General features: G+C 55.1%; 1 protein-coding gene across 2 annotated transcripts in view; it reads right to left on the bottom strand.

The window, feature by feature from the left end:
• Window positions 1-184: 184 nt before the first annotated feature.
• RUNX3 (RUNX family transcription factor 3) overlaps window positions 185-22,503 on the bottom strand; it is a 55,936-nt gene continuing 33,617 nt past the window's right edge. For both annotated transcript variants that reach the window (XM_084788323.1, XM_084788324.1), the window contains 4 exons: window positions 21,756-21,912; window positions 13,911-14,015; window positions 5,112-5,261; window positions 185-1,476 (listed from right to left, as the gene is read on the bottom strand). In XM_084788323.1, coding sequence (XP_084644449.1) covers window positions 944-1,476; window positions 5,112-5,261; window positions 13,911-14,015; window positions 21,756-21,912 — 945 coding nt within the window. In that variant the 3' untranslated portion in view covers window positions 185-943. The remainder of the gene's footprint in view (window positions 1,477-5,111; window positions 5,262-13,910; window positions 14,016-21,755; window positions 21,913-22,503) is intronic.

The raw sequence follows: 22,503 nt of genomic DNA, 5'->3' as shown, positions 1-22,503 counted from the left end.
ACATCTGACCTCTGCTTGGACACTGCTGTGTCATCATACGCCTCACCAGAGCCTCCACACGGCCTCCTAGAGCTTCAGGTCCCCTTCTGTGAGGAATATGAGGTCTGGGAGGTAGCAGGATCCCATGACATCACACTAGCGGGGGTGGGGGTGGGGTGGGGGGGTGGGGGTGGGGTGGGGGGGTGGGCCTTTCATAGACACAGACAGAGCTTCACCTATCAGAGACCTTGATTTAAAATTCTTGATGAGTCACCTTTTTTTTGGGGGGGACAGGGTGGGTGTTCAAAGTTGTTTGCTTCTAGGTACAAACAAGTTGGGAGTGGAGTTGTGGGCTGGGGAGGCAAGGCTTGGGGCACAGCTTGGCTTGCCCTAGTGAGCAGAGACCCCATCCATCCCCAAGGTAAGACTTTCTGCCAGGAGCTCTCTGCCCTTGGAGAACTAGGCTTCAGGCTGGAATGTGCTTAACGGTCCTCACTCTAGGGATCTGCTACCAGGGCTGAATCTTCTCTGAGGCATGATGTCCTGGGTCCCCTCTCTCTACAGGGATGTGGGGTTTCCAGTTAACTTGATGAGTATGGATGCAGAGGGAAGGTTGGTCCCCAGGGTGGAGGGTGAGAAAAAGTCTGGACATCTCTGAGCCTGAACTTCTCTTGCCAGCAAAGGCCATCTCCCTCACGTGCAGGGATAGCCTTTGACTCAGGAGCTACCCCTGAGCAGTGGCTGCGGACAACATGTGTTTTTGGGGTGAGCAGGGAGAGAGGACACAGGTCTGGGCTGGGGCAGTGTCCTGTGAGAGGTCCCCACATCCTCTGTTCAGATGGCTCTGGGAGCCATCACCAGCTCTGGCCCCTGGGACCAGGCCAAAGTCTGTTTCTTCCTGTAGCCCTAGCCCGGGGCTGGAGGGACTGGTCAGGTCCGGGTAGCCCGCAAGTCCCCAGGGTGCTCAGTAGGGCCGCCACACGGCCTCGTCCATGCGGCCCGGCGTGCTCAGGGCCGTGGGCGAGTTGCTGTGGCTGCCGTCGGCTTCCACGCCATCAGCCTGACCCAGGCTGGGGTTCATGAGGTTGCCCGCGGACACCGAAGCGCCGCTGGGGCAGGAGGTCAGCATGCGGGTGGGCGAGCGCTCGCCACCGCCCGCAGCTGCCATAGAGAACTGGTAGGAGCCGGAGGAGGCGCCGTAGAAGAGGTGGTAGGGCGCGGGGTTGGCCTGGAAGGGCCCGCTCTGGCTCTGCGGGGCCCCGGGGTAGGGCGGCGGGAGGTAGGTGTGGTGGAAGCGGCTGCTGGCCGGCATGCCGGCTACGCTCAGGCTGCCCAGGCTGGTGCCTGACGGCGTGGCGCTGTAAGGGAAGGCAGCAGACATGGCGCCCGGGTAGTGCATCCTGGGGTCCGGGAAGCGGCTCTCCGTGAGGCTCTGCAGCGTAGGGAAGGAGCGGTCAAACTGGCGGGGGTCCGAGAAGGGGTTCAGGTCTGAGGAGCCTGGGGATAGCAAGATGGGAGTCAGGTGCACAGGCCAGGACCACTGTGGATCCTTTCCCAGTGCGGGGTGAGCTTCCTGGGCGGATCTGTGTTCTGCCTGTCTTGGGCTGTGCTCTGGGGACTCTTGCAGCAGATCCGTTGGGAGTGGAACCCTGGGGCCAAAGCAGAGAGGCCCTTCCCTGTGTCTTTCCCAGACTGCTAGGACAGTCATTAGACAGGGTTCCCACTAGCTCACGCCAAAGCGCTGGCAACATCAAGGGTGTGAATAGGGTCTCCTGGGGCCCAGTGAGACTGGGAGCCAGACCTTGCCTCTGAAGAGGAAGAAATTGAGGCAGAGCTACAGAGAGGCTAATTCTCCCATTCGTGCACAGAAAGTACTGGAATGTTGCAGAAGGCCTGTTTTTTTGCTGGGGTGATCGCGCACATGTGTGTGAGCACGCGCGTACGTGCGTGCATTCATGCGTGTAGTTAGGTAGGCAGAGTGGGGTCCTGGCTGTGGGGGCTCCAGTGGTCCTCACTCCCACTTGCTGAGCCTATGTCCCCTAAGGCTGCCCTGCATGCAGGCTGGCACTATCTGGTGGTCATGTGACTATACTCATGCCTTTACTTGCCTCCCTGGCAAAAGAAAACACTACCTGGAGTCACCTGAGGGTCCTGATCCCAGCCCAGTTAGTATGCAGTCGGACTGCAAACAGCAACACCAGGGGTATGGATTTGGGACAGTGATAAGATGAACCCTGACCTGGGGCTCCTCCGTGTACCCTGACAGCAGTGAGCAGAGACTAGTCTTGAGTGGTGGCCCAGAACCTCAGCCTGCTAAGCCTCGGCCCTTTTTGTCTTCTCCATGACGGATGAAAGACCAGGGGAGGTTGGTGTCCTATGTGGGCCCTCTGGCCATGATCAAGATGTTCCTGGGGGGCTGGATACAGAGCTCAGGCCTCCTGCTTCCTGGGCTCTGCCCAAGGTTTCAGGTGCCCTCCAGTCTCTGGTACTCCTTGGGTCTCTGGGTTTATGCCTCAGCATCTCTTGTCCTGGCTGTGGGTTGCCATGAAGGGCTGCCCCTGGCTCTAGGTAGGGAGGAGAACAGACAAGGGTCAGCCTGCTGGAGCTTTCTGAAACGGAAACTGAGGTGTCCCTGGCTGTCAGTCTGTCTTGAGGCTTGGGAAAAGCGCCTGAGGCCCATCTCTAGGTAAGAGCCCTGTAGAGAATGCTGCCAGATAAGTGCACACGGATGCTCACTCGCTGATGGGGGACCTTGTTCTCCAAGCAGACCAAACAAGACTCGTGATGGGGACACTGGGACTGTGGTCCTGCGGTGTGTGAGGAGGGGGCCCTGGGACGAGTGGAACGGCCGCTGTAGTCCCCGACCCCAACCCCTGCCTGCTTCCTCATTGCTCCCACTTCTCCAGAGTGGTGGAGAAGGACCTGCCCCAGGTGCCCCTCAGACCCTCAGTGGCTTCCTCAGACTCCTGTGCCCACAGCCTCATAACCCTAGGAAATCTGAGCTGCTGGGGCCACTGTCAAACAGCCAGCAGCAGGGCAAGGAAATGTTTATTTTCTCTAAATTGCCCCAGCTGCTGCGCACAGCTGAATGAACTCTTTGAGCCATAAGAAGCCCCCATTGTGGGTGTCTGCAGCAGGGGGGGGGGGCGGATCTTGGCATTGCCTGCAGTGACCAACGCTAGGGGTCAAAGCTATTAACAGGCACCAAGGAAAGTGGTGGGGCATCCTGAACAGATCTGTGGGCTCTAGTCCTACCAGGAGGAAGGACCAGGGCGTGTGACTCTTCACACCTGAGCCTGCCAAAGCTACTCTGTGACAGGAGCCTCTTTGCACTCTTTTTTTTGGGGGGGGGTTTGTTGTTGTTTTGTTTTGTTTTTGTTTTTTGAGACAGGGCTTCTCTATGTAGTCTAGGCTGTCCTGGACTCGCTTTGTAGACTAGACAGCGATCCGCCTGCCTCTGCCACCAGAGTGCTGGGATGAAAGGCGTGCGCCACCATGCCCGGCTTGCCTCTTTGCACTTTTATGGGTGAGAAAACACAGGCTCAGAGAAGTTAGCTGGCTGGTCTAAGAGCACACAGCCAGTGCAAGGCAGAGGTAGAACTGGTCAGGTTGACCAGATGACAATACGTGCTTCCTCCCTGCTGTTGGGTATGTGGGGCCCTCTCCTGACCATTAGAGGGACAGTTGGAGCTAACATGGGGCTGGAGAGTCTCCTCTCAGGATGCAGTAAAGGAAGGGCTGGGCATCCATGCCACGCTGCTTAGGTGAGACCCAGGATGGTGAGGAGGCTGATTCTGGCCCCTGGGAGCGCAGAGTCCAAAGACCACACCCTATCACCGTGACAGGGCAAATATGAGCTCTTCTCTCACGGGAAGCACCGTTGAACCCTCCAGGACTCTGGGGTGTCCCTGGCTAGACCCCTTCCCTTTAGGACAGGCTCTGTAGGTTCTTGGTCTGTGGGGGTGGGGCAAGGACAAACTCCCGGACCGGGCTGGGCAGGAGTTAGATGCGGAGCTTTTACTGAGTCTAAAAAAAAATGAACCTCAAGGGCCCAGGGCTCAAAAGCTGAAGCTCAAATTCCCAAACCATTGCACTTGGGCATGCTGGGGCTAGGGCCTTTACCTACCCTGGACCAGCTTCCTGGCACACGGAGGGATGGTGGCATGCCCCCGACACTGTGCCATGCCCAGAACACATGGGTAAGATCTCCAGCAAATGCCTCCCCCACGGAAAAAAGGGAAGAAGGTAGGGCAGAGAGGTGCCAGCGTGTAGCTGACTCTGGCCCTAATGTTCAGGCCCTTCCCAGGCCTTCGTTAGTCCCCTCCTAGGGACAGGCCAGGGAGACACTGGACTCAGCTACTGTGTGGCCCAAGGGTGGTCCCAACCCTCTTCAACTTCAACTCACTCATCTGTCACGGTGGCTCTGAGGCAGCACTGGTGAGCTGAAGGAAGAGGTTACCACACAGGGCAGCAGCTAGCCCTCTGGCCTCTGTGGCTTGGCATCTGCCCCTGCCTGGCCTGAGCCAGCTACATTTAGCCTCCTGTCCCTGGCTCCTCGCGAGAAAGTACAATACAGGCCTCAGAAAGATCTGCTTGCGGCCGAGCTGCTTCACCTGAGCAGTGGGGGACAGACCCAGGGCTCTTTCTTTAGTCATGTGGTCTGGGTGGAGAGACTGGGCTAGGCAGTGCTCGCACCCTATATCATAGTTTCTGGTGTGGAAAGCACCTAGCCCTGGGAAGAGATATCTTCACCCTTTCTTTCCTCACCATGAAGAGAGCTGAGGTAGTAAGGGTGTGGATGCCGTGGGGGCACGGTGGCCATGACTCTGTATAGGGACACTGTAGGATTAGCTTCATGTCACCAGGGAAATAATGCACTTCAGATGGAAGGGCTGGCCACATCTGTTCACACTCATCCCGGGGTCAGGCACCGTGCATAAGTCAGTGAACATTTGCTGAGTGAGTAGGCAAAAGGCCTGGTACAGAGAAGCCCTCAGGAGACCTGGTAGTGTAGACCGCAGGCTGCCCCAGCTGTTGGACATCTTCCCCAGGGGCGTGGCCTGGGGTAGGTGGACCATAGCCTGGATCCTTATCCACCCGCCTGCTCCCCACAGGTCTCGGCTCTCCCATACCTTGAATTGGGGTCTGGGCCTGGCTGCTGAAATGGCTTGTGGTACTGAGAGAGCCACGGGGGCTGGGCGTGCTCGGCGTTACACGCACGCGCAGGTCTCCGAAGCGGTCGGGAAAGGCCTTGGTCTGGTCTTCAATCTTCTGCCGGTGCCCTGCAGAGCATGGGGAGCCAGTCAGCCACTACAATGCCTTGCCCTGCTGGGAAGTTCTTCCTGGAGTCTAACTTAGGCCTCTGCAGAACTGTCTGGTTTTCTGAACAGGACAGAGATCACGGCTATGCACCACCTCAGGCTCCCTGACCTCTCTTCAGAACGGTCGGTCACTCTTACATCACACCTGGGGCTGGACCAGCAAGCTGTGATGTTAAGCTCTGAACTACCTAAACCTCCTCAGTATGGTCTGACAGATAAGACTACTGAGATAAGTCCGGGCGTGGTGGCGCACGCCTTTAATCCCAGCACTTGGGAGGCAGAGGCAGGCGGATCGCTGTAAGTTCGAAGCCAGCCTGGTCTACAAAGTGAGTCCAGGACAGCCAAGGCTACACAGAGAAACCCTGTCTCAAAAAAACCAAAAAAATTAATAATAATAATAATAATAATGATAATAATACTGAGATAGCAGGCCTAGGAGAATGGTTCATGCAGGTGGTTGCCAAGAAGTTAAGAGGAGCCCCTGGGGTGATGCCACCCCTCCAACATGCAGATCACCACACTCCATGCATCCCTGTGAGGGCATGAAGTCGGGAAGGAGTGCTGGCCACTCGGCCCTGGCCACCCTAGCCACCCTCAAGCTTGCCTCAGGAAGGAAGGCAGAGGTGTGGTCATTTGACAGAATACATCCTTCTGGTCCCTGTCCAGACCCAGGGCCAATGGACCAGTGCACCTGGTGGGGTGTCACATTCAGGAGACTGCCAGCCCCCTCCACTATCCTTTGCACAGCCACATCCCATGCAGGGGCCCCAGGCTGTCACCTGCTGAGAGATACTTGGGAGTGACACTAAGTCACACACACACACACACACACACACACACACACACACACACACACACCATCCTCACCGGGCTCTAGTTTCCCTTCCCAGCCTCCCCTCGGGTTTGTGTGCATGGAAATCACAGAGGAAGAATCTGTTCGTGGAACTTTCTGGAATGATCTCAGCCTGGGTGTATTATTCTGCCACTTTCTCTTGGAGTGACACTCCTGGGAGCTCAGTTTCCTCCCCTGTGAAGTGGGGACAGTGACCAGCCCCTCTTAAATGCCCGGCACCACCCTGGAGAGCTCATGTGTGTGATAAGAAAAGCCACATCGCTGGACGTCCCCAGAGGTGCAGCTGCCTGCAGTTCCTTTCCTCAATAGACAGTGATTCTGTCTCTTCTCCTTTTGACCCCACACGAGCTGGCACTTCCTGCCTAGCATCTCTGTCTGATGCCCACACTCTTCTTCTGCCTCCAGGCTTTCTCTGCGAAAATGGGGACTATGGCTCAGAGATGTGTGGAGGCGTGTCTGAGGTCACACAGCATGCCAAGATGGCAGGGTTTCCTAAACCTGGACCTGGTATCAAAGTGTAAGAGGGGTGCCCAGCATGAGACGTTCGCTTGAGTCTTTGGGTCTGGAATGATACAGACTTCTCTAGATTGACAGAAAGGTGAGTGGTACAACTCGGTCTTTCACTGTTCTGACTGAGGCTGGACAAGTGACCTCAGGGCTTGAAAGGCATGACGTGACCACTGACCACCGCTGGGAGGAGTGACCTGAGGAAGCTATGCAAAGAGCCTGATCCTTGATTTTGAAAGTAGGGCAGGACTGCAGAGATGGCTCAGAGGTTAAGAGCACTGTCTGCTCTTCCAGAGGTCCTGAGTTCAATTCCCAGTAACCACAGGGTGGCTCACAACCATCTATAATGAGATATGGTGTCCTCTTCTGGCCTGCAGGTGTACATGCAGGCAGAGTGCTGTATACATAATAATAAATAAATCAATCTTTAAAAAAGAAAGGGGAGCATAAAGGTTCTGGGACCTGTGCCTCTCAGAGCTCCCACACATGTCTGCTGCAGGTCCGCTTGCACACAGGACAGCCTGCAGCTGGGGCCCCGGCAAGTCTGTGATGAGAAGGCAGGCAGGAACTGGGGCTTATGGCTCACCGAGGCTGACCGGCTGGTATCATGGTGTTCCAATGTAGTTTCCGGCTCAGTAGAAGTGCCAAAGTCTGGCTCTGAGGCCACTGGAGATGGCAGGGACAATGAATTCCAAGCCATCTCAACAGGCAGGAAGCCCACCGGATAAACAGGGGGTGGGGGGCAGAGGGCTGAGCAGATGGCAGCTTGGGTGCAAGGAACTGGGTGTCTATGTCAACCACAAGCTCCAAGGCGGCCCAGTGGGGCCACACGAATGCTGGTGCGAAAACCTCAGGCAGGCCTGTCATTGTCGTCACCGATGAGCAAAGCCCCCTGGTTCTGAGTCACAGTGTACTGTGCCTTCCTGTGTCCAACTGAAGGACAGCAGGGCTTGGGGCCAGTCCGGGTTCAAGAGTGAGCCCGAAAAGGTATAGCCTGGGCTCACTCATCACGCTCCCCTCCACCTTGAGAGCCATGGCACCCCTATCACACTGACCATGGGGAAGGCAGATGACACAGCAGGGCATTGAGGCCTGGATGATGACCAGGAAGTGGGCCCAGATCCCTAACTCTAGGCGCAGCCTTTCTTCTGTACTCTTTCCCCCTTGGAGCCCCCACTGGTCAGAGGGGAACCCTGAGGCTTCACAGCCAGCCTGGGACTCCCCCAGGGTGAAGGGCGGGCTCCCTAGAAGAGAGGAGTGCACAGGACTGCTTCCCGTGGCTATGTAAGGCTGGAGCCATCGCCAGGGGAGAGGCAGAGGGGAGCCTGCTGACCGCACATGGCCAGGGCGCCAGAGAGTCTCAGAGCCACGAGGCTGAGGCCCTCATGCCGGGATCAGAACTGAACGGAAGCGCGGGGTGCCCAGGGAGGAGGTGGGACACAGAAAAAGCCTTTCATTGCTTTTCCCACGGTGAGAGCATGGCGCTGTCTGGGTCCCTCGGCCATTTGGGGTCTTGCCCTTCTGTGCTTGGTGTCTCAGTTCCCCCCCACCCCCACCCCACACACACAACCTGCTCGCCTAGGTTTCTCTCCCTTGGAGAGTCACTGACTAAAATCACAAGAAATTAGCAATGGTCCTAATGGCCTGTGGCCCCCAGTGGGCAGCTCGGGCCTCACGCTGCTAGTAACCTGGCCTCTCTTGTACTCTCTGTCCCTCTCAGTGCAGGGCAGTCCCTGTCGGAAAGGCTTCCTGTCCTTCAGGCTCAACCCAAGAGCCCCTGTGAACAGCCCCCAAAGCAGTCAAGAACAGAGCAAATTGGAGCCTGCTGGGCACAGCGAGCTCTCTCTACAGCTGGGTCAGGAGGCACTCCCCCTCTCCTGGCCCTCATGGCCTTTCCGCGAGGGAGCAACCCTAATGTCCCCACTGTACAGGTGGGAAACACCAAGGCTGTGAAGAGCCACTGGCGGGCTGACAGCTCCTATGAGACAACTGGCTACTGCTCTCCCCAGAGCCCATCTCAGGAAGGGGCCTGGCTGTGAAACTCAAGCTGGCTGGTGCTAAGGCTCAGCCCAGAGTGCTTTCTGTACTCTGTGGGGAGGAGCGTGCGCAGAGGAACCCAACAGAAGCCTTACATTGCTTTTCTATTGCTGAAGTAAAATGCTGTGACACAGAACAACTTGGTCACAATCCATCAGAGAGGAGCAAGGCAGCAAGCAGCACTCCCACCATGGCTCTGCGTCAGCTCCTGCTGGCCTGGAGTTCCTGCCCTGACTTCTCCCTCACCTCACTGATGGAGTGTGACCTGAGAGCTGTAAGATGAAACAAGCCCCTTCTGTCCCAAGTCGCTTGTGGTCATGGTGTTTTATTAAAGCAACAGAGACCCCAACTACGACACAGGCTCTCTCCGTGAACCCCAGAAGGGTTCTGCCGGGCTCTGAAACTCATGGTTGAGTTCCAACCACACAACCACTGCAGTCCAGGTTGCTTTCACCCGGGGTCTCAGTGTCTCTAGCTCTCCAGTGGTTGCCATCCTAACCCCCCAGGGGTACATGGGCCTGGCAAATGTAGAGCCCTCATGGAAAGGGGTGCCTGAGGAAGGGCCCCTGGCCTGTAGGGCCTCCTTTGGACATCTTACTGATCTCAAGCGGGGACTCTGAGCACAGTGAGTGCCGGGGGAGCCTGACTGCCGGAGGGCAGATCTCAGGCAGCCCACTCCAAGGCCAGTATCCCCAGACCCACTATAGACAGCCATCAGCCAGCGGTGGCTCTGGGAAAACTGCAAATTCCCACTGGGCCTCCACTGTTTCTTCTGTAAAATGGGGACAAAAAAGCTCGGAGCCTCCCCTACACTCTAAGGGGTGAAGTCAGGTTCCAGAGGTGCACAGCCCACAGGCCCTGACCTCCAGGGGAGGGAGGGGTCAGCCCTGTCCTGCCTCCCATTCCTGAGTCAACAGGTCCCATTCAGCTAAGGTCCCATTAGCTGGCCTCACAGGCAGGTGACACAGCTGGGACTCTCTTACTGCTTCCATCCAGGCCAGCATAGGTTCCTCCACCTGCCGGATGCCTGCTGTCCCGGGACCCAAGCATCTGCCAGGGTTGGCGGTGCCTCCGCCAGGCGAGGTAGGAGGCTGGGATTTCTATGCCTGGTGGACCACACACACATAACGCCACACACACATAATGCCAAGGCCACAACCCTTTAAAGAGGTTCCCTGCCCCTTACCCGCCCCCCAACTCCCACTCCCACCCTCAGTCTTGTAGATGGAAAGAGGGAAGGCACAAGGCCAAGGTCACAAGGTGGCACGAAAGCCTGGAATGAGTTGCCTAGCCCACAGTTCCTCTGACAGAGGAGATCTGGCGAGAGGCCAGCTCCATGTCTGGCCTCAGCGAGGCAGGAGGTAGGATGCGGGGAGAGGCAAGGCCTCCGACAAGAAGAAGGTGAGCCCCAGCCACCAGGCCCGGGGCTGGTCCAAGGCTTTCCCAAGCAGCAGCCTCCCTGCAGCCTGCTCTCTCTCTCTCTCTCTCTCTCTCTCTCTCTCTCTCTCTCTCTCTCTCTCTCTCTCTCTCACACACACACACACACACACACACACACACACACACACAGCAGCCACTGTGCGAGCCTGCTGCTGAGCTTGGCTCTGCGGCCTGTGGGGAGGTTTACACCGGACTCAGATCAGCCGCTAGGATGGCAGGCGGGTGCCGGGCCTGGGGTGGTCTGCTGTGAATTGGCCCCCTGTGAGCAGATGAAAACCAGTGGTGGCTGGGCAGGGAAGCTGGCTGGCGGAGGGCCAGTGGCAGGGAGGTAGCCGGCTTCCCGCCCAGGGCTGCGACTGGGGCTTCCAGGCCTGGGCCTGATTAGGGGAGCTGGGAGGTCTGAGGTTAACCCTTTCCCTTCTGCTGGGCGGCTTCTCTTGGTTCTGCCAGCCCCGTACTTGGGTGCTCCAAGGCTCTGGGGTTACTGAATGACTGACCAGAAGTGGCTCTCTCTCTCTCTCTCTCTCAACCTGAGCATCCTTTTCTCAGTTTCCGCACACACCTGGTGTCCACAGGATGACCCTACACTTCAGTTTCTCCCAAGGCCTAGGTATAGCACTGGGTCATTTTTCCTGCCCACACCAGGTCCCAAGAGGCTACACTGCCACTGGTCCACTTCCTTCAGGCCTGAACTTCAGCCAGTTAGCCCTCCCAGCCTGCCTATTCTCCTACCCTGCCCACCCTCTGCCCACGGTGGCTTCTTCTCAGCTTTGCTAACACGAACAAATCATTTACTTAGTTATTTAAAGAGTAGCAACTAAGTGGGCATCCTCAGGGCCAGAAGCAAGAGGCTAGCAGGCAAATGAAAAGAACCCTGGCATGGTGGGACACGCAGGACTGGCATGGGAGCAGCTGCGCAAAGGCCCTGAGGCAGGAGTGTCCCTGGCAGAGGCTAGCAGCTGGAGTGGGGTGAGTTGGGGAAAAGGGTGCAAGAGAGACGGAGTCACCACCAGATTTGGCACAGTCATGGTCACTGTAAAACCTGTTTCCCCTTTTCTCTCTGGAATGTGAGGCCCAGATTGTGGGAACTAAAAGGCAGGGCTCAGGGTGGTGCCCCTTGCACATGAAACAGTGCCTGAGGTATGGCAGGTGCCTGGCCCACTATTTGTGGGAATTGCTTTGTGTGCGTTTAGGGGAAGGGATGCTTTCCAGGCCATGCCCTCAACCACCAGAAGGGCGAGGAAGCTGGGTCCCACGCCTCTCGGTACCAGCACCTGCTGAGCCTGGCGCATGGTGTTAGTTTGTTCCCAAGCTGTGGTCACTGCCAGTGTGGCCAGGCCCTGCCTGTACCACCTCCCAGCCCAGTGCTGGACTCAGCTCAGCGACCTGCATTTGAACTAGTCCCCAGCGACTGGGAGGGAAGGATGCATCAGAGACCAGAGGCCACACAGGCAGGAAGCCACCGAGCCAGCCTCAGTTCCAGCTGGCCACCCGGCTGCAGGCTGGGCACGCTCTGCAGGGCACCAGAGGGGAACGACCTGGCCACAGAAGCCACAGCTGGGCCTCAGGGATGCAGGACTCCAACTCCCGGAGTCTGGACCAGCCCTACCCACCCACAGCTGCTCTGGCCTCACAGCGGTCAGGGAGTAAGGGGAGAGAAACCTAAGAGACAGAAGGCTTGTCATGGGGTGGGGGGGTGGGGGGGTGGGGAGGTGTCCCTGAGGGTTATGAGACTTCCTGTGTGACAGTGAAAAGTCAGGAACCTTATGATCCCCCTAAGTCCCAGACCCACACTCTCAGCCTGTGGCTCTGGGAGAGCCACTTGGAGCCTGGAGGTGCTAGGGTAACCTCAGGGAGTGGCTCTACCTCCCAAGGGTGGGGTGGGGTGGTGGTGTCGATGAAGGTCAGTTCATGGAAACACTGCATGAGGCTGTGCACATAGTGTGTGTGTGTGTGTGTGTGTGTGTGTGTGTGTGTGTGTGTGTGTATGTGTGTGTTGAGTCTTCTCCCCTTCCATAGGGAAAATGAGTCCAGCAAAGATAAGCATGTTGGGACTAGAGGCTAGGCACTGGATGCCAGATTTCTGGGTCAGACAGGCCATGGGCAGGAGCTAGCATGTCCCAAGGATGGGGTAACCTGGAAAATGGCCCCTCTCCTCTGCTCTGTTCCAAAAATGAGCTATTAAGAAGGCCCAGAGAGGGATACTGTGTGTCTTAGGTCACACAGCAATCCTAGCCTTGCGCCCCCCCCAGCAAGTTTAGTCCCTAAAAGGCCATCTAAGGTGTGACAGGTTGGAGAAGCAGGAGAAGGGGGGGCAGAGGATTCATTTGGGGTTCCCTGGGCAGGGTAAGCCACATCTTCATCGACAGGCCTCATGAAGCACAAGGCTAACAGGTGAACACAGGCCTCCAGGCCTGGCCCCTTGGGACCTCTCCATCTTGCCCCCCAACTCCCACCCCAACTGTGACCCAAAGTGCTGCACCTTCATGCTGAGCCCACTCTCGGAACAGGGCACAGAGCTATGTCCCCTTTACTGAGGCTTCCAGGGCTACTCTGCTGCTCCCCCACGGAGCTGGGGACCCCCTGATGATGGTGGTGGGAGTGCAAGGGTAAAAGTGAGGACCAGACACAGGCTCACAAAAACCCTTCCCTAGTCATCTGCTACACACACTCTGCCGTTGGGCTGCAGGCAGGAAAGACAGAGCAGCCCCCCTCGACAGAGAAGGCACTCAGCAGCGCCTGTCTCTCCTGGCTGCACAGTTAGCTGCCCTGGCTGGCACCTAAGTGCCCTGAGTGGATGAATCCATTGCCTCTGCACACTAGCAGCCCAGGACACTGCTCATGTGAACCCATTCCCCGCCCCCCCCCCCGACAAGAAAAATGAGGCTGTCAGTGATCTTCCCAAGACCTGCAGTCCAGGGCACGGGAGGACCGTGACCCTGAGGAAAAGAGATTTCCTCAATGTCATTGGTCCGGCTCTAGGTCCCTCCCAAGAGTTACCTGCTGAGCACTAGGTGGAAAGTCAAGCCTCATTCTAGGACCGGAAGGGTTCTCACCAGTGTGGACCTGGCAAGCCACACTCTGTTGAGTCTCCTGGATACCAAGCAGAGGTCCCAGGACCTGCCCTCCTGTCCCAAGCCCTGGCAGCCTGAATGGAAGGAAGCCTGAGGCAGGGGCATATCCCTATTGGCACAGGTCAAGGTCCCAACAAGCACTGAGCCATCACCTCCCTGGACCAAGGAAACCCCTTTGGCTCAGCTGTTATGAGGCACCCCTGCATTAAATGTGCAAATCCCACCCCTGCTGCGGATACTGCTGGACTCTGAAAAACAGGGACTCCCCTGAAGGCAACTTTGTATACACTGCACTCCTGTTCCTGCCTGTCTGTGTGGATCCTGTAGCCAGCGTGCCCAGGCTCTGAAGATCTGGGGCTTTCAGAAGGGGATGTGGCTTCATGGCACAGGGGACCAGCTCCAATCTGGGTGGCTGTTTCCCCTACATCCTTCATCACTGCAGAGGCAGTTGGGGGTGCAGAGCAAACTGGCCTAACCCCGATCCCAAAAGCCACCCCCACCCAGCTGTCCCTAGAGGCGCTGGGCCACCTTGGCCTCCTTGCTGACCCTTCGGAACCTGGGGCTGAGCCCAGAGGGCTTAGAGTTTAGGACTGAGAGCCTATGAGTGCTTGGAGGGGGGGTACAAAGCTACAGGTCCCTGCTCCCTGCTGTCCTTCTCCCATGGACCCTCTGCCCTAGCCAGGGCTCAGTGACACTTACGTCGGGGTTCCCGAGGTCCGTCCACGGTGACCTTGATGGCTCGGTGGTAGGTGGCCACTTGGGTTGGGTTGGTGAACACGGTGATTGTAAGCGTGAAGCTCTTCCCTGGGGAATCAAAGCAGAAGTGTGATGGCAGGCACGTTTGTAACCCTCCTCCCCGCAGCGTCCCTCCCAGGCTCTCTGCTGCCAGAGCCCCAACCTTCAGTCCCCTTCAAACAAAAGGACAAGGCAGGGAGAATTCAAGGCCTCAGGAGGTGTGGCCCTAGCTGTCCTACCATACATGGCCCTCTTGGCTTTCCCCCCCCCACTTCTGTGAGACTATATTTTTGTGATATTCTTTCTATTCATGGACTCATACAATTTTGAGGTAAAGATCGCAGAGGGGGGCTGGAGAGATGATGGCTCAGAGGTTAAGAGCACTGCCTGCTCTTCCAGAGGTCCTGAGTTCAATTCCCAGCAACCACATGGTGGCTCACAACCATCTAAAATGTCATCTAATGCCCACTTCTGGCATGCATTAATATGTATATGCATTAATAAATCTTAAAAAAAAAAAAAGATCACAGAGGGGTGTGTGTTTTTTCCTGAAAGCAATTGATGATCTTTATAGAAGAAAAACTGAGAACACAAAACATATTGAAGAAGGAAAAGGAGGAGGAGGAGGAAGAGGAGGAGGAGGAGGAGGAGGAGGAGGAGGAGGAGAAGAAGAAGAAGAAGAAGAAGAAGAAGAAGAAGAAGAAACCCTACCCACAGTTCCACTGGCTGAGATAACCACCATCATTATTTGGGGTTTTCTTTTCTACTCCTCTGGGTGAAACAGTTTTTTTTTTTTTTTTTTTTTTTTTTTTGAGACAGGATCTCTTTGTGTAGCTCTGGCTGTCCTAGAGCTAGCTCTATAGACCAGGCTGGCCTCGAACTCACAGCCATCTACCTGCCTCTGCCTCCCAAGTGCTAGAACCTGTCTTGGTTTTTGTTTTAATTTTAAAAATGTATTTATTTACGTAAGTGTTTTGCCTGCATGTATGTATGTATGTATGTACACCTTGTATATGACCTGGTACCTACAAAGGCCAGAATAGGGCATCAGATCCCCTGGAACTGTAGTTAACAGTTAACTGTTGTGAGCCACTACAACTGTGGGTGCTGGGAATCAAACCCAGGCCCTTCCGCAAGAGCAGCCAGTGCTCTACGCTGAGCAATCTCTCCAACCACCTCCTCCCCCATCTTTTCTTTCCCTGGGGCATTACAAGTTCTCCATAAACTTCAATTTTTAATGGCTGCTAAATATTCCCTTGGCAGAAGTCTCAGCTTTGATTGGTCCACCGGCTGATGTCGTTGTTAATTTCTTGCTGTTGTGTGCAGCCAGAGCTGTGAAAGGACAGACCTGGGAGCTGCAGACACAACTGTTATTTCCAGAACCCTATTCTATTTTTAGATAGACGTTTGGCTCCAATGTCTCCATTCAAAATTCCTGAGAGGGGAAAAATCTTTTTAAAATAATACTTTAAAAAAAAAAACCATTTAAAATATGACCTTCCATATGTCAAAAAATCTCTGTTCACATCTCCTCTCTGTTGACTCCTCCCAGTGAGCTGCAAGAAGTGTGTTGAGCGAGTGTTGTCACCTCAGAGGCCCCGGATGAGTTTGTGGGGGCCAATCTTGACTCTCTGGGGACACGTAGCTCATCATGAGTGATGCAAGGCCACATGTCACCCAAATGCCACGGCTCCTGTCTATCGCAATGGAAGATCTCCAATTTCTTTTGCGTTTGTTGGCCTTTCGTTTATTAGTGAGACTGAAACTGTCTCTGGTCACTATCGGTCCCAGAATCCGGCACACATCATCATGGCCTCTTGTTCCTGAGACTTTCCTGTTGGGGCTTGAGGGCCTTTGACAGCTGCTCCATCTGAAGTTTCTCAGGTCTGGGCGGTAGCTGCCGCAACTCCAATTTCTAACCTCAGCCCCTTTCTAACAATTCGTTCTCTCTCACTGATGGCTTCTACTGTGGGTGTTAGAGGCCTCTCCCAGGCAGGAAATAGATGAAGGTGTACTTGCAAGGCTCTCTGCCGTGAAGGCTCTGACTGGCCCGCGAGGTCCAAGGTGAGGGGATGTAAAAAAAAAACAAAAAACAACAAAAAAAAAAAACCAAAAAAAAAAAACCAGGCCTGTTTTTCTAGCATCTTAGTCATTTTGTGACTTTGTGCACTGGGCTGTGTCCAGAGCTTCGTGTCTCTCTGCTGGGCTCCCTAGGGCCCAGGTCAGTACTGTTACTATTTAAGATGAGACTAGTTGGGGAGTTGAGGGAGGGGGAATGCAACAGGGCTCCACAGATACCCCAGTCCGACTTCCCCTCACCCTGCTTTGCTTCTGTGGCTCTGACTCTCCACCAAACTTAGAGGATTGGGAACTCCCCGTGGACAGTCCAAGTCTAGGCATTTGCCCTTTCTGGAGTGACCCCCAGGGACCCCCAAGAGTTTGCTGGAGACAGGTCATGTTACTGGTGCCCTAAGGAGTGAGCCAGTTTCTACTGCTCTGCTGTATGAGAGGGGCAGAAACAATCTTATTGTTCTCTTTGCTCAAGGGAAAATTCTAGCCCCGGAAACAGGAGACGCTTCAGCCTGGCTAAAGGCAGTCCGGCCAGGCAGCCAGCTGAGCCTCCAAACCCCAGGGCTTCTGGGGAAGAGTACAGTCAGAGCACCCTGGAAAATAGACCCTCTCCCTGGAAAAAGGTCCCCTGAGGCAGCCAGCAGAAGCCAGGATACAAATATTAAGGCATCTTATCCTTGGAGGTTTGAGTTAGGAAAACCAGCTTGGCCCCTCACCCTCAGGCTTGGCTTCTGGAAAGAGAACAGCAGACAGTCCAGGGCAACACAGGGCAGGTGGCTTCAGGGTCCTTTCCACTCCCCTTGGGGACACTCTTCTGGCCTTCTCATTTTGAGGGCGTATCTTTCCTAGACTCCTCCTCCCAAGCAATGGGGCACTAGAGGGAAGTGGGACAGCTCTTCTGACCTCACTGCTTCCGGGGGCCACAGTGAAGGGTGGGGCTAGGCTAATAGCCTTAGCTTCCAGGACTCCTGTCTGAGGACTGCCTGGAGAAGTCACCTTCTCAATGAGCCGCTTTATTTAAAGGTGACATTTCAGAGGCCAGGGGGGATGTGACTCTGCGGTTGGAAGGTTTGTCTAGAATGCGTCAGGCCCTGAGTTCCATCCATCCCTAGGGCCCAAACCCCGAGAGTGGACATTTTCAATTCGGCTTCTGTGGTTGACCCTTCTGAGCATAGAGCAGGCCAGGGACCCGGGACGGGAAAATCTGCAATAGTATTGTGCCCAGCCTCTCTCAAGCCAGAGTGCAAGCCACAAGCCACGGAAGTGTAACGAGCAATACCTGTGACCTTGTCACCAACAAGCTACACAGACACTTACAGATCACATGACAGTCCTTACAGACAGACCATGGCCATCACCAGACCCACTGCTCGAGCTTACTGTAGAATCTGTTCTACAGAACCGAACCGGGCAGTGCACCACGACCCCCCCCCTCCCCTGGGGCTACATGTAGCCGCTCCCCTCTGCAGCCCTGTGCTGCCTCCTGCCCCGAACCTGCATTTAGTTTCCTTGCCAAGTTTACTTCAGAATCCATCTGCTTGCTCCCTCTCCTAGGTGCTAATCTCACAGGAGCCAGGACGGTATCCTATCTCCTCCTCCCTGTTGGCCCCCCTCCCCCAGTCCCTGGGATTGCCACCTGGTGTGTGGTAGAGACCGTATTAATGTATTATCTATTTTAAATGCAGCAATTTTCCAGATGCAAAGACTGAGACTCACAGAGGGGCCATGGTTGGCCAGCTCACCCAGTATCCAGACAGGACCCAGAATCTTCTGCAATGAAACACCTGCCCCCCCTCCCATCCTACTCTAGGGAGCAAACTTTATGCCACCCCTGAGGTCACCAGCAGACCTCACTCAGCTCCTTGCTGTCTTAGCTACCCACCCACCGATAGGAAAGAGAGTCAGGACATCAGAGTTGGGGCCTAGGAGCATGAGAAACCTTGAAAAAGATGAGTGGGGCAAGCCATCCTCAGTACCCAATTCTCCCCCTGGTGGTACCCAACATGAACATCTCTCTTTTGGAGTAGGAAGCTGAGTGAAGATGCAGGAGGTGGGTGGCTGTGCAGGAGCCAGGCAGCTATGCAATGGGGCCAGGCCACAAGGCCAAGAGTTGCGATCAAGGAACTCCGAGGGCTGGCCCTAGCTGGGGTGGGGACAGCTGTCCTGTTCTGGTGTGTGAAACAAGCATGCAGCCCTGACCAGCGGGCCAGGAAGCATGACTGGGACAGGACCCACCCCCCAGGAGCTGCCTGTGCCTCTCAGCTTCATCAGGACAAGGGATGTCTATCTCTTTTCTAGTGGCCCCATCAACCTGCGCCTACAGCTCTCACCCGGAGCCTTTCTCTATACCCCTCTGCTACTTCTTAGCCTGCCAATGACAGGTGCTGAGTGACTCATCTGTGCCTAGGGCAGTGGTTACTTTGTCTTCTAGAAGACAAGCTGGGGTTGCCATGGTGAAGGGCCAGGAGAGTTCATGCACACGTGGAAAGGTAGGTGTGTGTGTGTGTGTGTGTGTGTGTGTGTGTGTGTGTGTATGTGTGTGTGAGTGTATGTATGTGAGAGCATGTGTGTGAGAGTGTGAGTGAGTATGTGTGTGTGTGTGTGGTGCGCATGCACAAGTACACACCAAGCCCAGCACCACAAAGGGTCACAAAGATTTAATTTTTCCTAGGAGGGAAAAATCCACTTTAACTAACTAAAAACAAAACAAAGTAAAACTTCCTGAGCCACGAACCTAACTAAGCAAATTCTTGGCTTCTTTTTAGTAACTACTGATATTTTCAGGGGATGAGATCTTGCTTTGTTTTCATCCGGAGGGGCTGTGGATGTGGCTTAGGTAGATCGTTTGTCCAGCATGAGTCAAAGTCAGGCATCGATACCTGGCACCACAAAAACAAAACAAAAAAAAAGCCAAAACATCACCCCCCCCCCAAAAAAAACTCTATACAGAGTTTCCCCATCTTCTGCCAATCCTGGCACAGACTGAGAGCTAGGTCACTTTGAGTCCTGTCACCCCAGGTCGAGGGGTGTCTGCACTATGGGGGGGGGCAGCGCGGCAGCTACTGCGCGGTCTCACTGGTTATTTCCATATTCAAATCTGTACCTGCCAGGAATGACTTTTCTTTCTGCTATGGAATGACAGAGATTTGGGGATTGCAGGTGGAAGATGGCAACAGCCCCTGGTGCAGATCACAGGATGTTCAGGCCAGGGAGGGGCTCAGCGGCTGGCCAGCCCTCCTTCTGGGTCACACCTGCAGTACCGTGAGAGTACGGGGGTACTGGGGCATGCAGAACACTGGTGCCTGAGGGTGCTGGGGCATGTGGAGGGCTGGTGCATGCCTTTCTTTTTTGGAAAGTGATCTTTCTGGGATTCAAACAGAAATCAGGAAAAAAAATTTTTAAGTCACAATTCTTGGGTTCTCTAGCCTGACCTAAAGTGGGCCAGGTTCTAGGTGCCAATGGGGGGCGGGCAAATTCTCAGGAGGGAATTTCCCAGCTGTTGGGACAGGCATAGCAGAGGTAGGGCACCATGCATCCTGTACCTCCGCACATCAGCACCTCCCTTCTCCCACTCAACAGCGCACACCTTCTGGGTTTCCCCCACCCCCGGCCAAACCACACAGCAATCAGAGAATCAGTGTCACTGCTCAAAGGGACTTCAAAGGCTCTTCCAGTGCCAACCATATGAAATACAAAATCTCTACCATGAACCTAACTCTCGACACCTGAGAATGCATACTCAGTGTCCTTAATCTACCTCATATTTCACTAAAATGGGCCATTATCACTGCCATTTCACAGACTAGGAAACTGAGGCATAGGTAAGCTGCCCTAGAGCTCAGCCTGGACAGGTAGGAGCCGGGAAGAGCACTTGGTCCAAGGTTCCATAGGTATGGGGCTGCCTCCTGTTCCTTTCCAGGACATCCTCTTCCCCTCCAGGACCACCAAGTCTGGTGAAGGGTTGTATATAAAAACATTTCAATTTGAGCCACCACTGGAGACCCAGCCTCAAAAGATTCAAGAACAGGCAGTTCATCGACACCTTGGACACACGCCCCTCCCGCGGGACCCTTGTCTGTGGGTGACATGGCTCACTAAGCGATCATCTGTGGGCGAAGTGTGGTAGCACACACCTGTAATCCTAGCTCCTCGTGGGGGAGGCTGAGGCAGTACTAAAAATCTGGGCTTAATCTCCACTCTGTAACAAGTTCCAGGCCTGCCTGTACGACACTGTGAGACAGCCCTGAAATAAATAAAAGCAAAACTACCTCTTAGGATGTAGAGAGGCCCCTGGTAAGTCAGAGAATCATCACCTCTTGTTTTCCTGTCACCTCCCCCCCCCCCAGAGGTAGCAAAGTGGAGGGAGCCCCGAGTGCCTACTGCCTTCTGGGGTTCAGGGAACCACTTCTTCCCTTTCTACCAACTTCCCCAGGGACAGATGCTCTAATGCGCCCCCTCACCTGGGCCTTACACCAGCAGACAGATGCTCTTGCTCCTCCACTTGGGGGCCAGAGCTTTGATTAAGTTGCAAAGGGCTCAGGGATTGGGGATGACAAAAGGGGCTTGGAGACTAATTAGGAGCAGCAATGAAAGCTTAATTCATAAAAGCAAACATTTTCCATCCATCAACCTGCAACCAGTTAAGGGCAACGTTTGAAAGAAATCTGTGCACGGGGGGAAGGGGGCCAACAGGAACAGGAAATGTTCGAAAGAATGTAAACTATTTCAGTTTCATAAAAAGTAACAAGTAAACAGTTATTACATGCAAATAACACCCTGGTTTTAATTAATGCTGAAAAGTCAAAAATATGTTTGACATTTGTATGTATATACTGAAACGGCTGCAGAGGACAAAATGGTGCCCAGATGCCCTGGTGGGAGTAGGCTGACGGCTCCCAGGGAGCTTGAATCTCGAGAAGGTCTTGTTTATTGGTGTTGAAAAGTACCATTTTGCCCCAGCCCCGTGGCAGCCAGGAGCAAGCTCACTTCCTAACCCTGGAGGGCTCCCAGAGCTTGGGAAGGTGCCTGCTCAGCCACTTCTCAGCAGGCTAGTCTTAAAGCCGCAGATCCTCCTATCCTCGGGGCACGGGAACAAAAAGGGTTCCCCCACCCCAGAGTTACTAAGATGACAGGTTTCGGGTCCCAGTAACCTCCCACTCAACAGCCCCTGGCGGCAGCCGTTGTGGCGTCTGGTCCTGCCTTCTTGCCACTACCGGGGTGGATCAGACTGGCAGGGCAGCCACCAGCGGGGAGCCTAGGGCTCTCATGGCAGCCTTCAAATTTCTCTTTCCAACTCTGAATTCTCTTTTTGAAAGCACCTGAAGAGGCCCAGAGCTCCGGGGAGACCAGGCCCCACGGAGACAACAGGGGGCTCCCACCTTGGGGAGAGTGGCTGGGTGCGTCAGTGCCAACCAAAAGACACCCACCCCGGGCTTGAGCTATGTGCACAGGATGTTCTCTCAGCATCTTTTTTTTTTTTTGGTGAGATCAGGGATGCTAACGGGGAAAGAAGGGCGGCACTAGAGGCTTTAGAAGCTGCTAAATTCTGGAACCTGGGAGAATTCTCCTTTACCGGTAAGAGATCACAAACACATCCGCGTAAATTGGCCGGTGTAATGCCTACTGGAGGGAGACGTGCCATTGAGACAGCCCTGGGCTTGCAGACCTGTTTCCGGGAGCTCTCGCTGAGACCCTAACTCCACCTTTGTCCTCGCGGCAGCCCGCGTCCCTCCTGCTCACCTCGCCCACTGCGGCCCACGAATCGCAGGTCGTTGAACCTGGCCACTTGGTTCTTCATGACAGCGGAAGCGTTGCGCAGCTCAGCGGAGTAGTTCTCATCATTGCCCGCCATCACGGTCACCACGGTTCCGTCGGGCACGTCCCCCAGTGCCACCACCTGAGGAAGCCGGCAGCAAAGAAGACAGCTTAGGAAGGCCGAAAGGAGCGGCTCGCGCAGCTTGCCCACTCCTCCCCACTCCCTGCCCCCTTCCCCCCTCTGCCCTCAGCCCCTCCCCCCCCGCCCCCTGCCCGTGCCCCTCCCCCCGTCCCTGCCCCTCCCCCCCGACCCCGCAGGTTCACTGAAGGTTTTCTCAGAGGCAAGGGTGGAGGAGCCTTAGCGGCACGTCGATCCTTTTTCAATACCACCGAACCCAAAGGATGAACTCTCTACCCTCCGCACCCAAATCCTGGGTCTAGTGGTTAACAAGAGGCCCAAAGAAATCATCTTTTTTTTTTTTTTTAAATTAAATTAAGTCCAAGCTAGAGCTGTCAGTCAGCAAGGTCACTGCTAAGGGTGGGGCGCTAAAGAAGACTACACACTCCCAGGCCAAAGAATCAGCAGTGATAACAACGGGGCTGTTCCTTGTTCTCAGTTAACGCATTGGCCTTTTTGGGTATGAAATTTGGCCCGGCAATGTGGCCAAGGCCCAGTTAAATGGCCTCAGCAGATCCTGGATTCGTTATTGCAGAGAAAATGCAAGACGCTAAC

This window comes from Acomys minous, assembly GCF_964271855.1.
Source record: "Acomys minous genome assembly, chromosome: 6".
Taxonomy (NCBI): domain Eukaryota; kingdom Metazoa; phylum Chordata; class Mammalia; order Rodentia; family Muridae; genus Acomys; species Acomys minous.
Note: the sequence above shows the minus strand (reverse complement) of the source record. Positions and strands in the feature narration are given on the sequence as shown.